This window comes from Salvelinus namaycush, chromosome 38, assembly GCF_016432855.1.
Source record: "Salvelinus namaycush isolate Seneca chromosome 38, SaNama_1.0, whole genome shotgun sequence".
Lineage (NCBI taxonomy): Eukaryota > Metazoa > Chordata > Actinopteri > Salmoniformes > Salmonidae > Salvelinus > Salvelinus namaycush.
Genome location: NC_052344.1, coordinates 5657711 through 5672646, shown reverse-complemented (window position 1 = coordinate 5672646; position 14936 = coordinate 5657711). Strand labels below are relative to the sequence as shown.

Genomic DNA, 14936 nt, shown 5'->3' with positions numbered 1-14936 from the left:
AAGGGTAAAAATGCAGCATATATTGACATACCGTTCAATAGTTTGGGGTCACTTAGAAATGTCCTTGTTTTCCATGAAAACATACATGAAATGAGTTGCAAAATGAGTAGGAAATATAGTCGAGATGTTGACAAGGTTATAAATAATGATTTTTAATTGAAATAATAATTGTGTCCTTCAAACTTTGCTTTCGTCAAAGAATCCTATATTTTCAGTAATTACAGCCTTGCAGACCTTTGGCATTCTAGTTGTCAATTTGTTGCTCCCACAACAGCTCAATAGGGTTGAGATACGATGACTGTGCTGGCCACTCCATCATAGACAGAATACCAGCTGACTGCTTCATCCCTAAATAGTTCTTGCATAGTTTGGAGCTGTGCTTTGGGTCGTTGTCCTGTTGTAGGAGGAAACTGTCTCCACAGGATATGGCATGGCGTTGTAAAATGGAGTGATAACCTTCCTTCTTCAAGATCTCTTTTACCCTGTACAAATCTCACACTTTACCACCACCAAAGCACCCCCAGACCATCACATTGCTTCCACCATGCTTGACAGATGGCGTCAAGCACTCCTCCAGCACCTTTTCATTTTTTTCTCCATCTCACGAATGTTCTTCTTTGTGATCTGAACACCTCAAACTTAGATTTGTCTGTTTCTCAAACTAGACACTCTAATGTACTTGTCCTCTTGCTCAGTTGTGCATCGGGGCCTCCCACTCCTCTTTCTATTCTGGTTAGAGCCAGTTTGCGCTGTTCTGTGAAGGAAGTAGTACACAGCGTTGGACAAGATCTTCAGTTTCTTGGAAATTTCTCGCATGGAATAGCCTTAATTTCTCAGAACAAGAATAGACTGACGAGTTTCAGAAGAAAGTTCTTTGTTTCTGGCCAATTTGAGCCTGTAATCGAACCCACAAATGCTGATGCTCCAGATACTCAACTAGTTTAAAGAACAACAGTTTTCAGCTGTGCTAACTTCATTGCAAAAGGGTTTTCTATTTTCAATTAGCCTTTTTAAAATGAAAAACTTCGATTAGCTATCACAACGTGCCAATGGAACACAGGAGTGCCTATAATGGGCGTCTGTACGCCTATGTAGATATTCCATAAAAAATCTGCCGTTTACAGCTTCAATAGTCATTTACAACATTAACAATGTCTGCAACTGTATTTATGATCAATTCGATGTTATTTTAATGGATAAAAAAATTTGCTTTTCATTCGAAAACAAGGACATTTCTAAGTGACCCCAGACGTTTGAACAGTAGTGTATCTGAATCCCCTCTTCCCCCTTTACCTGCTCTACTCAACCAGATATAAAGCGCTTTCCTCTCATGAAATGAAAGGCAAACGCCAGAGTAGACAGAACAGCTTAAAAGCCAATGCTGCCTTTTATTTTCACAGAGCTAGGTCCCCTTTGAAGCATTTAATTCAAGTCAAATTAGATCGTTTTAATATTTTATGAATGTCAAAGCTGAATAAATCAGTTCATTGAAAAAGGGCAAGTGATTAAATGGTGTTCATGGGATAATCTCTGCACTCAGAGCCAATGTTAAGGCTGTGTCTAGATACTATAATAAAACACCTTCGGGTAATAAATCACCGGTGTGTTTGCACCAGCCGATGACCGTCAGGGTTTTGACATGTCTAATCCTGTGCGCACACATTACAGAGCGTTAGCTTACTGTCTTTATGACTTCCCTAGTTCGGATAATAAACAACCACTAGACCCGTGTTTGCGCCGGCTGATGTCCATTAGGGTTTTGACATTTCAGATCCTTTGACGATAAAGCACCGCTAGACTAGACTGGTGTTTGCACCGTCCAGATCATCTCGGATCCTGTTTGTCCACACTACAGATGGAGCACCGTCACCGTAAGAAGGAGACTCCGGTGCCGGCCAGCACGCACCACCTCTTCGTCCACATGAAGAGTCTGATGAGCTCCAACCTGGGAGAGGAGCTGGAGGTGTTCTTCCACATCTATGACGGCAGGGAGAACAGGCCACTCAGGTAAACGTTGCAACCACTGTGACTGTATATTAAACACTGGTATACTACTTAGAATGAAACACTGTATTGGGCATGCATTCTCAGTGATATGCTCCATTCGACTTTAAAGTGTGTGCTCAAAGTGTAAATTATAATATGTGTGTCTTACATCCGATGGCGACTGCCCCAAATCAAATTGAAAGGGATGAACGCATTTGTGTTGTTTTATTGTTTTGCATTGTATATTTACGTAGGTGGGGTAAGTAGGGTCTCATGGTGTGGCTTTGAAGTGAACAGGATTAACTGACCTCTGATCTTGTGTTGGGTGTCTTTGCAACTAACAATGGAATTACATTTGAACCAGTTCTGGCATCTACAGTAGCAACCAGTTTATCGGTTGTTCTTCCCTTGACCTCCGTTGAGGCTAACACACTTGTAGCAAGTCCTCCTGGACTGTAATGCTGCATCACAATCAGCCGTTAACTGGTGGCATAGTTGAGGTGGGTAAGGCCATGTTCCTTTTCATCTGGCTGTAAACACACGTCTGTCTCAAAGCCACGTCACTGGGTTGGTTTGGGGTCGGCCATGGCTGGTGGTAGTAGTTATGAGGGAGGCACACGGGTGGTTATGTGGGAAGGAACACCACAAACACACACACACACACACACACACACACACACACACACACACACACACACACACACACACACACACTCACAGCGTTGGTGAGAATGTTGTGTGAATTAACGTCACTGTTTCCTCTTAAGAGTTGAGTGTTGGGAGTCAAAGTGCAGCAATTCCATTTCAACTCGCAAATGAATCAATTGTTCAAAACAGAAAAGGAAGTGTGAGAATAGAGGCTCAAGCGTCCTCTATCTGTACGACAGTGTCTGACGTCTGTACCCTGGTGGCTAACATGACAGGAACTAGGCCGACAGTGACGGGATGAATGTTTCAGCATGTACAACAGAGACGAGAAGCCACGTTTATCCAGTCAACTATTACTAATACACAGTCATTCGTAGGCATCGGTAGACTGAGGTCCTAGAATTCATTGTAGAGTCTGTTGTCCAGATAATTGTCAACGGAGGTCGTGTTTTATCCCCCCGGAAGCTTTTCAACCTATAGTTAGTTAGTCACTACACTTCTTCCCTTTGTGTGTTGCTGTGACTAATATCACATGAGAAAACATCTATTTTTACCTTCCCTGCTCAAGGCTGTGTTGACGGCGTGTTTTTTTGTGTGCCTGAACGTCGAGAGTGTGCACAGGGGAATAAGAGCAGAGCACGTTCTGAATAAAATACCTACCTGCACAGAGTGCCAGTGGGACTCACTTTAACAAGGGGCCCATTTAAGTTTGTTCTCTTGGCTCTGTAACTCACAGCTCTGAAGTCCATGATAATGAAGGCAATTTTTTTCCCACTTTCCCAGCGAGCAACTTTGTCGCAGAGTATATAATTTTCGCTCCAACCAGCTCTCTCTCTCGCTTTCTTTTAAAAAGCTTGCCACAAAGTACCTGTGCCAGTTAATTGGTCCTTCATTGTAATGCCATGCCGTTTGAAATGCATTTTAAGCACACTACCTAGAAGATAGTTCTCATATTAAGAAGTAAGCGTGCTTAGAACTATTTCATAGCTGTTGCACAGTTGCTTGACAAATATAGACATAATCCCCCCCCCCCCCCCCCCCCCACAAAACATAGTCTTTCAAACGATTCTGACTATATCATTTATATGACTCTCACCTTGATATAGACTTGATGGAATTGTGCATCTTCTAGCCCAGAGACATGAGAAACACGTCGCGTCCAACTTATCCCAGCCAACTTGTCACATTAAATGAATGAGTTCCTCTATGCCAGCAGCATTTTATCTTATCTCGTCTTAACTAATGACTTTCTCCCCCTCCCTCTTTTTCTCTCTTTCTCTGGCTGGGGAGGGCTGTTCAGCTGTCTTTCCCAGTGTTCCTCTGTTGTCTGGGAGCTCTGAGTGTCCGCTGAGTTTATCTTCCTCCCACCTGTGTTGTCTTGAAGGGGAATCTGTCTGCATCCCAAATGGCACCCGCTACTTTTGACGTAGGGCTCTGGTCAAAAGTAGTGCCCTATATAGGGAATAGGGTGCCATTTGAGATGTGGACTTTTTGGCGGTTTTCCCAGGCTGTTTTCTCTACCTGGCTGGCAGCCATTAGTCCTGATGGTGTTGTTGGTCTGGGGTTTGACTGGAGCCAGATGGGGGTCCGACCTGCTCTTTCTCGACCACAGCTAGAGGAAAGTGAAGCAATGCCAGTAACACCAGCTCAGCAGAAGCAGAGTCAGACATGGCATGCGTGTTATATCTAATGACCCTAGCATGGATGCAGGTGCACACACACACACACACACACACACACACACACACACACACACACACACACACACACACACACACACACACACACACACACACACACACACACACACACACACACACACACACACACACACACACACACACACACACACACACAACTACAACCGCTCTGAGGAGTGGATGACACTGACAAGCCATCCAGACACTGCGCTCTCTTTCTCTACTTCGCAGGTCTACCAACATTCACTCAAGCCCCTGTCTCTCTGCTGTCATGGAAACGAATGGGTACCCTCTCCTCTTCCACGCTCCGGTCAGCTTTAACAAGACTAGGGATGGATGGATGAGTGGAGATGGGGCACTAGCTGCTGTCTACACAAACATCTATTGTTAGAGCAGCCAGGAAAACAACAGCAGTCCAATGAGAGCTGTCACAGATGGTGTAGTGGGGACACGTTCACTGATGGCTTGGATGTTGATTGGTACGCTTGGAATTGGTGACACTTTTTTTTATGTGTCTGGGTCTGTGTGACACACTCTTCTATGAGACACACTCCCGCGGTGCCTCACTCTCTGTTTGTCTGTGTGTCTGAGTGTTTGTGTAGGCCATATTGTGTGGCTATACGATAGACTGAATCAGACAGTCCATTGTGGAGTGATATCCCGTCTCCCCTTCCCCTGGAGACTGCCTGTATAGCATGGTTAATTTAGCCAGTCATCAATACCGCACCAGCCAGGTCATTCTGGCCCACGCTCATGTCTGGATCTCTTTCCTAATGCAATCATCGATACCAGGGGAGGAAATAACAAACGCTCGGATCACCGCAGATGGACTATGTGATGAGAGGGAGAGGGATGGAGGGAGAGGGAAGCCATTCATGATATTTAAATGAACCTGCTGATAGGCGGTGATATGGTCCCACTAGGGGCCTGCTAGTGGTCTGAAGCAACCGGATCAGCAGCCTTGCAGCTGTGTGTGTGTGTTAGGGGGCTCAGGGACCTGTATGCGCTGGGGCGGCTGGTAATTGGAGGATGAGGTTTCAACAATGTAGTGTTAATTAGAGATTGGAGCGTGTGAGTGAGTGTGACTCCCATGCTTAATGCATAGGAATCTGTCAATCGCCTTGTTGGCTTGTTAATTCGGCTAGCTAGCTAACGGTCCATGTAATGCTATAGCTGTAGCAGCGAAGTTGGAGTTGGCTTGCTGTTCCAGCACTACAAGACACTCTCTGCTTATCTGAGGGCTGTGAAAGTCACCTAACGGGATTAGCTGGCCGTTGGCAGCAGGATGGGACAAACACGGCAGGGGATGGTGTGTGTGTGTCCTCTGTCTGACAGTCGCTCTCCTCCCTATTCTTTCAGCATGGGATCATCTGAGTTCAGTTCTGTTATGCTGCAGTTGGTTAAATGCACATTCTGTAGATTTTTCTGAATTTGTATATACGCAGTATGTATAATAAGCATGCTATGTACATATTCAAATAATATGGCTTGTGGTCAACTGTTCTGCAGCCGGACGATGAAAAAAATACTAGCAGTTATTGTAAACAACAATTATTTCTAATAATTTTAACAGCATCTATACTTTATGTTTCTAGACAGCAACACAAGTCAGAAGTTTATTATGTAAGGGATAAACGCTGATGTTCTGTACATTACCTTGGAAATAATGGACGACTCAGCGGGACAAGGCGGAGGTAATGTACGAGACGGAGGGATTTATCCCGTTTTATACCACAGTTACCAGAGAAAACGATACTAAAGCAGACATTTACTGCTCGAAAAAAATGAGATGCAACCCAGTCATTAGTTCCATTAGTTCTATATTTAAGGACGCGACTCAGTTGTTTATTCTGTATGTTCCGTTGCCATATATATATATATATATATATATTTCCCCTTTATTTAACTAGGTAAGCTAGTTGAGAACAAGTTCTCATTTACAACTGCGACCTGGCCAAGATAAAGCAGAGCAGTTCGACACATACAACAACACAGAGGTACACATAGAATAAACAAACATACATTCAATAATACAGTAGGAAAAAAAGTCTATATACAGTGTGTGTAAATGAGGTAAGATGAGGGAGGTAAGGCAATAAAATAGGCCATAGTGGGGAGGTAATTACGATATAGCAATTAAACACTGGAGTGATAGTGCATTCAGACGATGAATGTGCAAGTAGAGATACTTGGGTGCAACGGAGCAAAAATAAATACAGTATGGGGAAGAGGTAGTTGGATGGGCTATTTACAGATGGGCTATGTACAGGTGCAGTGATCTGTGGGCTGCTCTGACAGCTGGTGCTTAAAGCTAGTGAGGGAGATATGAGTCTCCAGCTTCAGTGATTTTTGCAGATCGTTCCAGTCATTGGCAGCAGAGAACTGGAAGGAAAGGCGTCCAAAGGAGGAATTGGCTTTGGGGATGACCAGTGAGATATACCTGCTGGGGTGCGTGCTACGGGTGGGTGCTGCTATGGTGACCAGTGAACTGAGATAAGGCGGGACTTGACCTAGCAAAGACTTATAGATGACCTGGAGCCAGTAGGTTTGGCGCCGAGTATGAAGCAAGGGCCAGCCAACGGGAGCGTACAGGTCGCAGTGGTGGGTAGTATATGGGGCTTTGGTGACAAAACGGATGGCACTGTGATAGACTGCATCCAATTTGTTGGGTAGAGTGTTGGAGGCTATTTTGTAAATGACATCGCCGAAGTCGAGGATCGGAAGGATAGTCAGTTTTACGAGGGTATGTTTGGCAGCATGGGTGAAGGATGCTTTGTTGCGAAATAGGAAGCTGATTCAGGACACTTAACACTGTTCATTACGAGGAGATCACATTGCATATCAAACACTAGGCTAGAAGCTGGTTAAATAGTTTGTTGCTAGCAAACCTGGCGATATGACAGCCAAATAAAAAAAATATCAGTTGCTGAAAACAGCTGGTCAAACTAGACATTTCATGTGGGAGGATTTGACAGCATAGCGCCACTTGCGTCATGAGATTCATGTTCATCACTCACCACATTAGGTTATTTTCCCCCAAAATATTCCTGAAAAAACAAATAAATTGCTGGCTAGCTAAGTTTTTCTACGTTGGACCTGCGTTTACAATGTATCCGGTTTCGGTTTGTGTGCGGTTTAGCTTTCTGTAACAAGTATGGTCTTCATATGTAGGTGTATATTGCAATGTTTGCCATTTCACTGCTTTTCTTCCATGATCTCGAAAGTTTTTATGAATTTCCCCTTCATCTCCTTGCCATACTACAAAATTACAATAACGTCCAACATTGCAGTGTATCCCCAATGTTATTGCAAAACACTTTTCTTTGTTCATTCTGATCTACACTTACTCACTTTCCTTTCCGTGGGTTGACAGTCCAAGAACTGGGTTAGTATCTCTCCTGAAGAATTTGCAAAATTCTATGAATATTTCATCTAGTTTCATAGAACGGAAGCATCATTTTCTTGCGTTGTCCGATATAGAATTGAAGCATATTTTATTTGTGTTGTCAGATATGTTGGCTATAATCTCGTCATGGCGCTATGGCATTAATTCTTCATCTTTTTTCTCCTTCTTCTCCTTCCTTTATTTTTTTTTCTTCTCCTCCTTCTCCTCCTCTTATTTTGCCCCAGGGCTCGCACTCTCTGTGAATATGGAGGAGCTTACCTCTGGGTTACCTCTTGTTGTACTCTACATCTGCTTGTACTGTGGTACACTACTAGTGCCAGATCTAGTAGCTAGCTTGTTGTTTTAGCTAACTTCCCACCTCTGTCATGTTTACTGTCATCCCCAACATGTATTTTATTCATGGCGTGACAATGAATAACCTCTCTTCCTTTCCTCTTCTCTCCTCTTTTCTCCTCCTCCAGTGAAAGGTTCTTTGTCAGACTGAATAAGAACGGAGTGCCCAAGTCGCCAGAGAAGACAGAGAGACAATGCACCCTCTTTGTGGCGAGTACTGGACTTCACTGTGTCTTCTATGCACCCTAGGGGGGTATAGAAGTAGTAGTAGTATGGCACATGACGCTTTGCCTGTTATTGTGTTGAGGATTCTACCATGACCCTTTGATTAAAAATGTGTGTGTTATTCTCTCTTCAGGATTTGGGGAGCAGCGATCTCAGAAAAGACGTCTACATTGTTGTTCACATAATGAGAATTGGTAAGATTCCAGTGTCACCCCCCCTTAGTTAGTCACACACTACATTTATAGTGCATACATAAAAAATAAATGAACACAGTAATAACATAGTATTATAGTATTGTAGTAATTATAGTATAGTGGTAGCACTGTCTAATATAGTAACTACAGAGCGCTGATGTACAGACATTGACTGTGTTGTCGTTGTGTTGGTTGCAGGGCGGATGGGCGCCGGGGAGAAGAAGAACCTGTGTAGTGTCCAGTACAGACGGCCCTTCGGCTGTGCCGTGGTCAGTATCGCAGACCTCCTCACGGCAGACTCTAAAGACGACCACCTACTGAAAGTTTACGCGTGAGTCACCTTCCATCATATCGAAAGTGCATTTTACACAGACGCCACAACTCACAATGCACTTCAGTACCCTCTCACAGACAATGAAATAATGAGTGAGACAATACTGGCTGAGGTAGTGCAAAATGCACAGAGTATGCAGATACCCTGTTCAGCTTTCACAGTGGACGGATTGTGGTGAAATAGTGTTGACCAGTTTTCACTCACTCACACACACACACACGGGTACTATTAAGGCACTCTAGATGCATGCCGAGGGGGATTGAAATAGCCATTATGGACACAGTAACGGTTTGACCTATATACAGTAGGGGCTGAAATGGGTGGACAATATGCCTATAGTATTTAGCCCAGAGAAGTGACCCTTCTCTACCCTTGTGTTTCATTGGATTTATATTAGAAAGTTCAAGAATGTTATTGGGCTAATGTTATCGTGTTGACCCAAATCATGCATGACACACCATGCTTGGCCTTTGTGTTCCAGATGTACCACGGAAAGCGAGTGGTATCAAATCCACGAGAACATCATCAGGAAGGTCAACTCCAGATACAACCTATCGGGTTCCAACACGGGTAAGGAACAACCTCCCTTTGTATTTCTCACCTCTAGCCAAAACATTATACCTCAACATTTCTGCAAACTGAAAATACATGAGATGCGATGGATGGCGGTTTAATGGCAAGCCGATTAGCTCTCTGCTGAAGAGTTCCCCTGTAGCTGGGCTTGTACCTCGCTGCTCCGCGGGAAGCCTGCACAGCTCAATATGCATTGAACTGATATAAATAGCAATCCCTTCCATATGAAACTGACTGTCTGCAGTTCTCCCTAGCAACAGGTTGATGGATATGAGGAGAACATTAGGTTTTGGCTGTGAGAGGAAATGGTAAATCGGATGGAAAGAAAGTTGACGGAGGAGCCTTTAACATATGTATGAATCTTTTCTCAAATAGGCCTACATTTATATTGTGTGTGTATTTTTCTGTGCATGCATGGGTACGTGCGTGTGCATCGACAACGGCTAATTTCAATAACTACCTTGCCCTATTCTTATATAGCTTGTTTACAACAATACGATTAGTAGCTAACTGGTCTGTATTCTCTCCACATAGAAAACACTGGGAAGGATTAAAGGATTTTAATCACCATAAACAGAGTCTATCGCAGAGACAGATCTACAAGTCTGCTCTTATTTCTGCCTCAGCGCCTCGAAAGACCAGCAGTAATTGCGTGAGGTGTCGTCAAAACTCGGGGGAGTTTGAATAATCTAGTAGTGGAGGGAGCAGCAGCAACACAGTAATTACGATGACTGACACAAAGTCATTTAGCGTACTGCGCTATCCACGGCGAATTTACATGACGTCTGCATCTGAGAGTTAATAACGATAGTTAGTCGACCAAGAGTCATCTGTCCTGACACTTTTAAACGTGTATTTTTCCACATGAACACAACATGTGTTTTATTCAAATCAACGATATGCATTGAGCTTGTCTGATGCTTTAAGGAAAATGTTTGATGAAATAATTAAGACACACAAATGACTGGAGGGAGTCTGACCGCAATTGATTTGATTGTGCCGTGCCCTGCTCAGACGTACTGCGCTGTGTTATAAAAAAAAGACTGTGTGTGATTGAGTGACTGTGTGTGACTAGCACCCGTTGTCTCCCTCTCCTCCCTGCTGCAGCGACGGCCACAGCACATCAACAGTGTGTATCGCGCTGTCCGTGTTGCTGAAGCTGCAACATAACTTTTCGGTCAGAAATTGCAATGTTACCGAAATCCCTAATTTGTTTAGGAAAAACATTCCCTTTTCCCTCAACCCTTGCATTATTTACATGACACATATATGCATCGCATGCATGCGACCAATAGGGCCCGACCTATAGCCTATCATAATCACATCAATAAGTTGGTTATAACAAACTCTGAACACCGTAACACGTGACAGCAAAATGAATGCAGTGGACGTGACAAATAAACTCGAAACAAATGTGACTAGTTGTGGAAAATACTGGAGATAAAGAAGTTAAGGACCAAGCGCTGCGTGTATAATGTGTGTGCCAAACTGGTGCTGTTAGATTACAATATATATTTTTTGACCGTTTGGAACGATGTAAACAACACTAAATAAATTCTAAGTGTACCAGAGAGTCTGTTGTCATGTTTAAAAATATATATATATTGTAAAGCTTTTATTACAGCAAAGACTAAAACCTGTCGCATTTATTCATGAATGCAATTTTTGAAATGTAACGGTTTTGCCTATTGTTTTACGCTAATTATTCAATGGTCGCTTTATTTGATTTTCAAACTAAAATGCTTGATTGCATTTCAGAACATGAATGACTCGTATGCTGTGTGATGACATGAACGAATAAATTACTGGTTGACACAGTAGCCTGTATAACTATTGAAAGCCAGGCCTAAGTAAGTTACGGTGTTACGACTAAACCGAATGCGCTCTTAGGTCTACAGGCTGCTATGCTAAGCCTACGAATGATAATGACATTACTTATTATTATAATGACGATCTTAATAACAATAATAGTGATAATAACAATACGAAGGAGATCAAGGAAAAAGGAGGGTCATTATTATAAATATAATTTTTCGGACAATTTGGAACAGTGTGAACAACACTAAGTAAATGATAGATAATACCAGGGAGGCTGTTCTAATGAAAACCTGTGTAAAGCCTTTAGAACAGCAAAGCAAAGAATTAAAAGACAGCCGCATTTGTGAAATTGTTTATTCGACAGGTGGTTGCGCGAGGCTTGGTGCTCACGGAATCAGTAGACTATTAAACAAACTCTCAAACAGGCAACAGAAACAGTATATGTCTTATTTCTGTAGATGTATATGGATAATTTATAAAGCCAGGCACATTTTAAGTTAGGCTAATGATTATAGTCCTAATTAAGTTGGGGTTTACTCTATCCTCACTTTTCTTCGACAATTAAGGCAAGGGCGGTTTTCTCAAATCAAATCAAAGTTTATTTGTCACGTGCACTGAATACAACAGGTGTAGACCTTACAGTGAAATGCTTACTTACAGGCTCTAACCAATGGTGCGGGGAAAAAAGGTATGTTTGTGTGTGTGTAGGTAAGTAAAGAAATAAAACAACAGTAAAAAGACATTTGAAAAAAGAGTAGCAAGGCTATATACAGACACCTGTTAGTCAGGCTTATTGAGGTCGTATGTACATGTAGGTATCATTAAAGTGACTATGCATATATGATGAACAGAGAGTAGCAGAAGCGTGAAAAGAGAGGTTGGCGGGTGGTGGGACACAATGCAGATAGCCCGCTTAGCCAATGTGCGGGAGCACTGGTTGGTCGGGCAAATTTAGGTAGTATGTACATGAATGTATAGTTAAAGTGACTATGCATATAAGATAAACAGAGAGTAGCAGCAGCATAAAAAGAGGGGTTGGGGGGGGGGGGGCACAATGCAAATAGTCCGGGTAACCACTTGGTTACATGTTCAGCAGTCTTATGGCTTGGGGGTAAAAACTGTTGAGAAGCCTTTTTGTCCTAGACTTGGCACTCCGGTACCGCTTGCCATGCGGTAGTAGAGAGAACAGTCTATGACTGGGGTGGCTGGGGTCTTTGACAATTTTTAGGGCCTTCCTCTGACACCGCCTGGTGTAGAGGTCCTGGATGGCAGGCAGCTTTGCCCCAGTGATGTACTGGGCCGTACGCACTACCCTCTGAAGTGCCTTGCGGTCGGAGGCCGAGCAATTGCCGTACCAGGCAGTGATGCAACCGGTCAGGATGCTCTCGATGTTGCAGCTGTAGAAACTTTTGAGGATCTCAAGACCCATGCCAAATCTTTTTAGTTTCCTGAGGGGGAATAGGCTTTGTCGTGCCCTCTTCACGACTGTCTTGGTGTTTGGACCAATCTAGTTTCTTGTTGATGTGGACACCAAGGAATTTGAAGCTCTCAACCTGCTCCACTACAGCCCCGTCGATGAGAATGGGGACGTGCTCGGTGCTCCTTTTCCTGTAGTCCACAATCATCTCCTGAGTCTTGGTTACGTTGAGGGATAGGTTGTTATTCTGGCACCACACGGCCAGGTCTCTGACCTCCTCCCTATAGGCTGTCTCGTCGTTGTCGGTGATCAGGCCTGCCACTGTTGTGTCATCAGCAAACTTAATGATGGTGTTGGAGTCGTGCCTGGCCATGCAGTCGTGGGTGAACAGGGAGTACAGGAGGAGACTGAGCACGCACCCCTGGGGAGCTCCAGTGTTGAGGATTAGCGTGGCAATGTGTTGCTACCTATCCTCACCACCTGGGGGCGGCCTGTCAGGAAGTCCAGGATCCAGTTGCAGAGGGAGGTGTTTAGTCCCAGGATCCTTAGCTTGGTGATGAGCTTTGAGGGTACTATGCTGTTGAACGCTGAGCTGTAGTCAATGAACAGCATTCTCACATACAGTGGGGAGAACAAGTATTTGATACACTGCCGATTTGCAGGTTTTCCTACTAACAAAGCATGTAGAGGTCTGTCATTTTTATCATAGGTACACTTCAACTGTGAGAGACGGAATCTAAAACAAAAATCCAGAAAATCACATTGTATGATTTTTAAGTAATTCATTTGCATTTTATTGCATGACATAAGTATTTGATACATCAGAAAAGCAGAACTTAACATTTGGTACAGAAATGTTTGTTTGCAATTACAGAGATCATACGTTTCCTGTAGTTCTTGACCAGGTTTGCACACACTGCAGCAGGGATTTTGGCCCACTCCTCCATACAGACCTTCTCCAGATCCTTCAGGTTTCGGGGCTGTCGCTGGGCAATACGGACTTTCAGCTCCCTCCAAAGATTTTCTAATGGGTTCAGGTCTGGAGACTGGCTAGGCCACTCCAGGACCTTGAGATGCTTCTTACGGAGCCACTACTTAGTTGCCCTGGCTGTGTGTTTCGGGTCGTTGTCATGCTGGAAGACCCAGCCATGACCCATCTTCAATGCTCTTACTGAGGGAAGGAGGTTGTTGGCCAAGATCTCGCGATACATGGCCCCATCCATCCTCCCCTCAATACGGTGCAATCGTCCTGTCCCCTTTGCAGAAAAGCATCCCCAAAGAATGATGTTTCCACCTCCATGCCTCACGGTTGGGATGGTGTTCTTGGGGTTGTACTCATCCTTCTTCTTCCTCCAAACACGGCGAGTGGAGTTTAGATCAAAAAGCTCTGTTTTTGTCTCATCAGACCACATGACCTTCTCCCATTCCTCCTCTGGATCATCCAGATGGTCATTGGCAAACTTCAGACGGGCCTGGACATGCGCTGGCTTGAGCAGGGGGATCTTGCGTGCGCTGCAGGATTTTATTCCATGACGGCGTAGTGTGTTACTAATGGTTTTCTTTGAGACTGTGGTCCCAGCTCTCTTCAGGTCATTGACCAGGTCCTGCCGTGTAGTTCTGGGCTGATCCCTCACCTTCCTCATGATCATTGATGCCCCACGAGGTGAGATCTTGCATAGAGCCCCAGACCGAGGGTGATTGACCGTCATCTTGAACTTCTTCCATTTTCTAATAATTGCGCCAACAGTTGTTGCCTTCTCCCCAAGCTGCTTGCCTATTGTCCTGTAGCCCATCCCAGCCTTGTGCAGGTCTACAATTTTATCCCTCATGTCCTTACACAGCTCTCTGGTCTTGGCCATTGTGGAGAGGTTGGAGTCTGTTTGATTGAGTGTGTGGACAGGTGTCTTTTATACAGGTAACGAGTTCAAACAGGTGCAGTTAATACAGGTAATGAGTGGAGAACAGGAGGGCTTCTTAAAGAAAAACTAACAGGTCTGTGAGAGCTGGAATTCTTACTGGTTGGTAGGTGATCAAATACTTATGTCATGCAATAAAATGCTAATTAATTACCTAAAAATCATACAATGTGATTTTCTGGATTTTTGTTTTAGATTCCGTCTCTCACAGTTGGTACCTATGATAAAAAATTACAGACCTCTACATGCTTTGTAAGTAGGAAAACCTGCAAAATCGACAGTGTATCAAATACTTGTTCTCCCCACTGTAGGTGTTCCTTTTGTCCAGGTGGGAAAGGGCAGTGTGGAGTGCAATAGAGATTGCATCATCTGTTGATCTGTTTGGG

The 14936-nt window shown here is 43.8% G+C and overlaps 1 protein-coding gene across 1 annotated transcript in view; it reads left to right on the top strand.

Annotated features, from left to right (window-relative positions):
* LOC120031797 (dedicator of cytokinesis protein 4-like) overlaps positions 1–14936 on the top strand; it is a 163008-nt gene that overhangs the window by 77367 nt on the left and 70705 nt on the right. The window contains exons 11-15 of the mRNA XM_038977616.1: positions 1856–2007; positions 8202–8283; positions 8432–8492; positions 8691–8823; positions 9308–9396. Of these exons, the coding sequence (XP_038833544.1) occupies positions 1856–2007; positions 8202–8283; positions 8432–8492; positions 8691–8823; positions 9308–9396 (517 nt within the window). The remainder of the gene's footprint in view (positions 1–1855; positions 2008–8201; positions 8284–8431; positions 8493–8690; positions 8824–9307; positions 9397–14936) is intronic.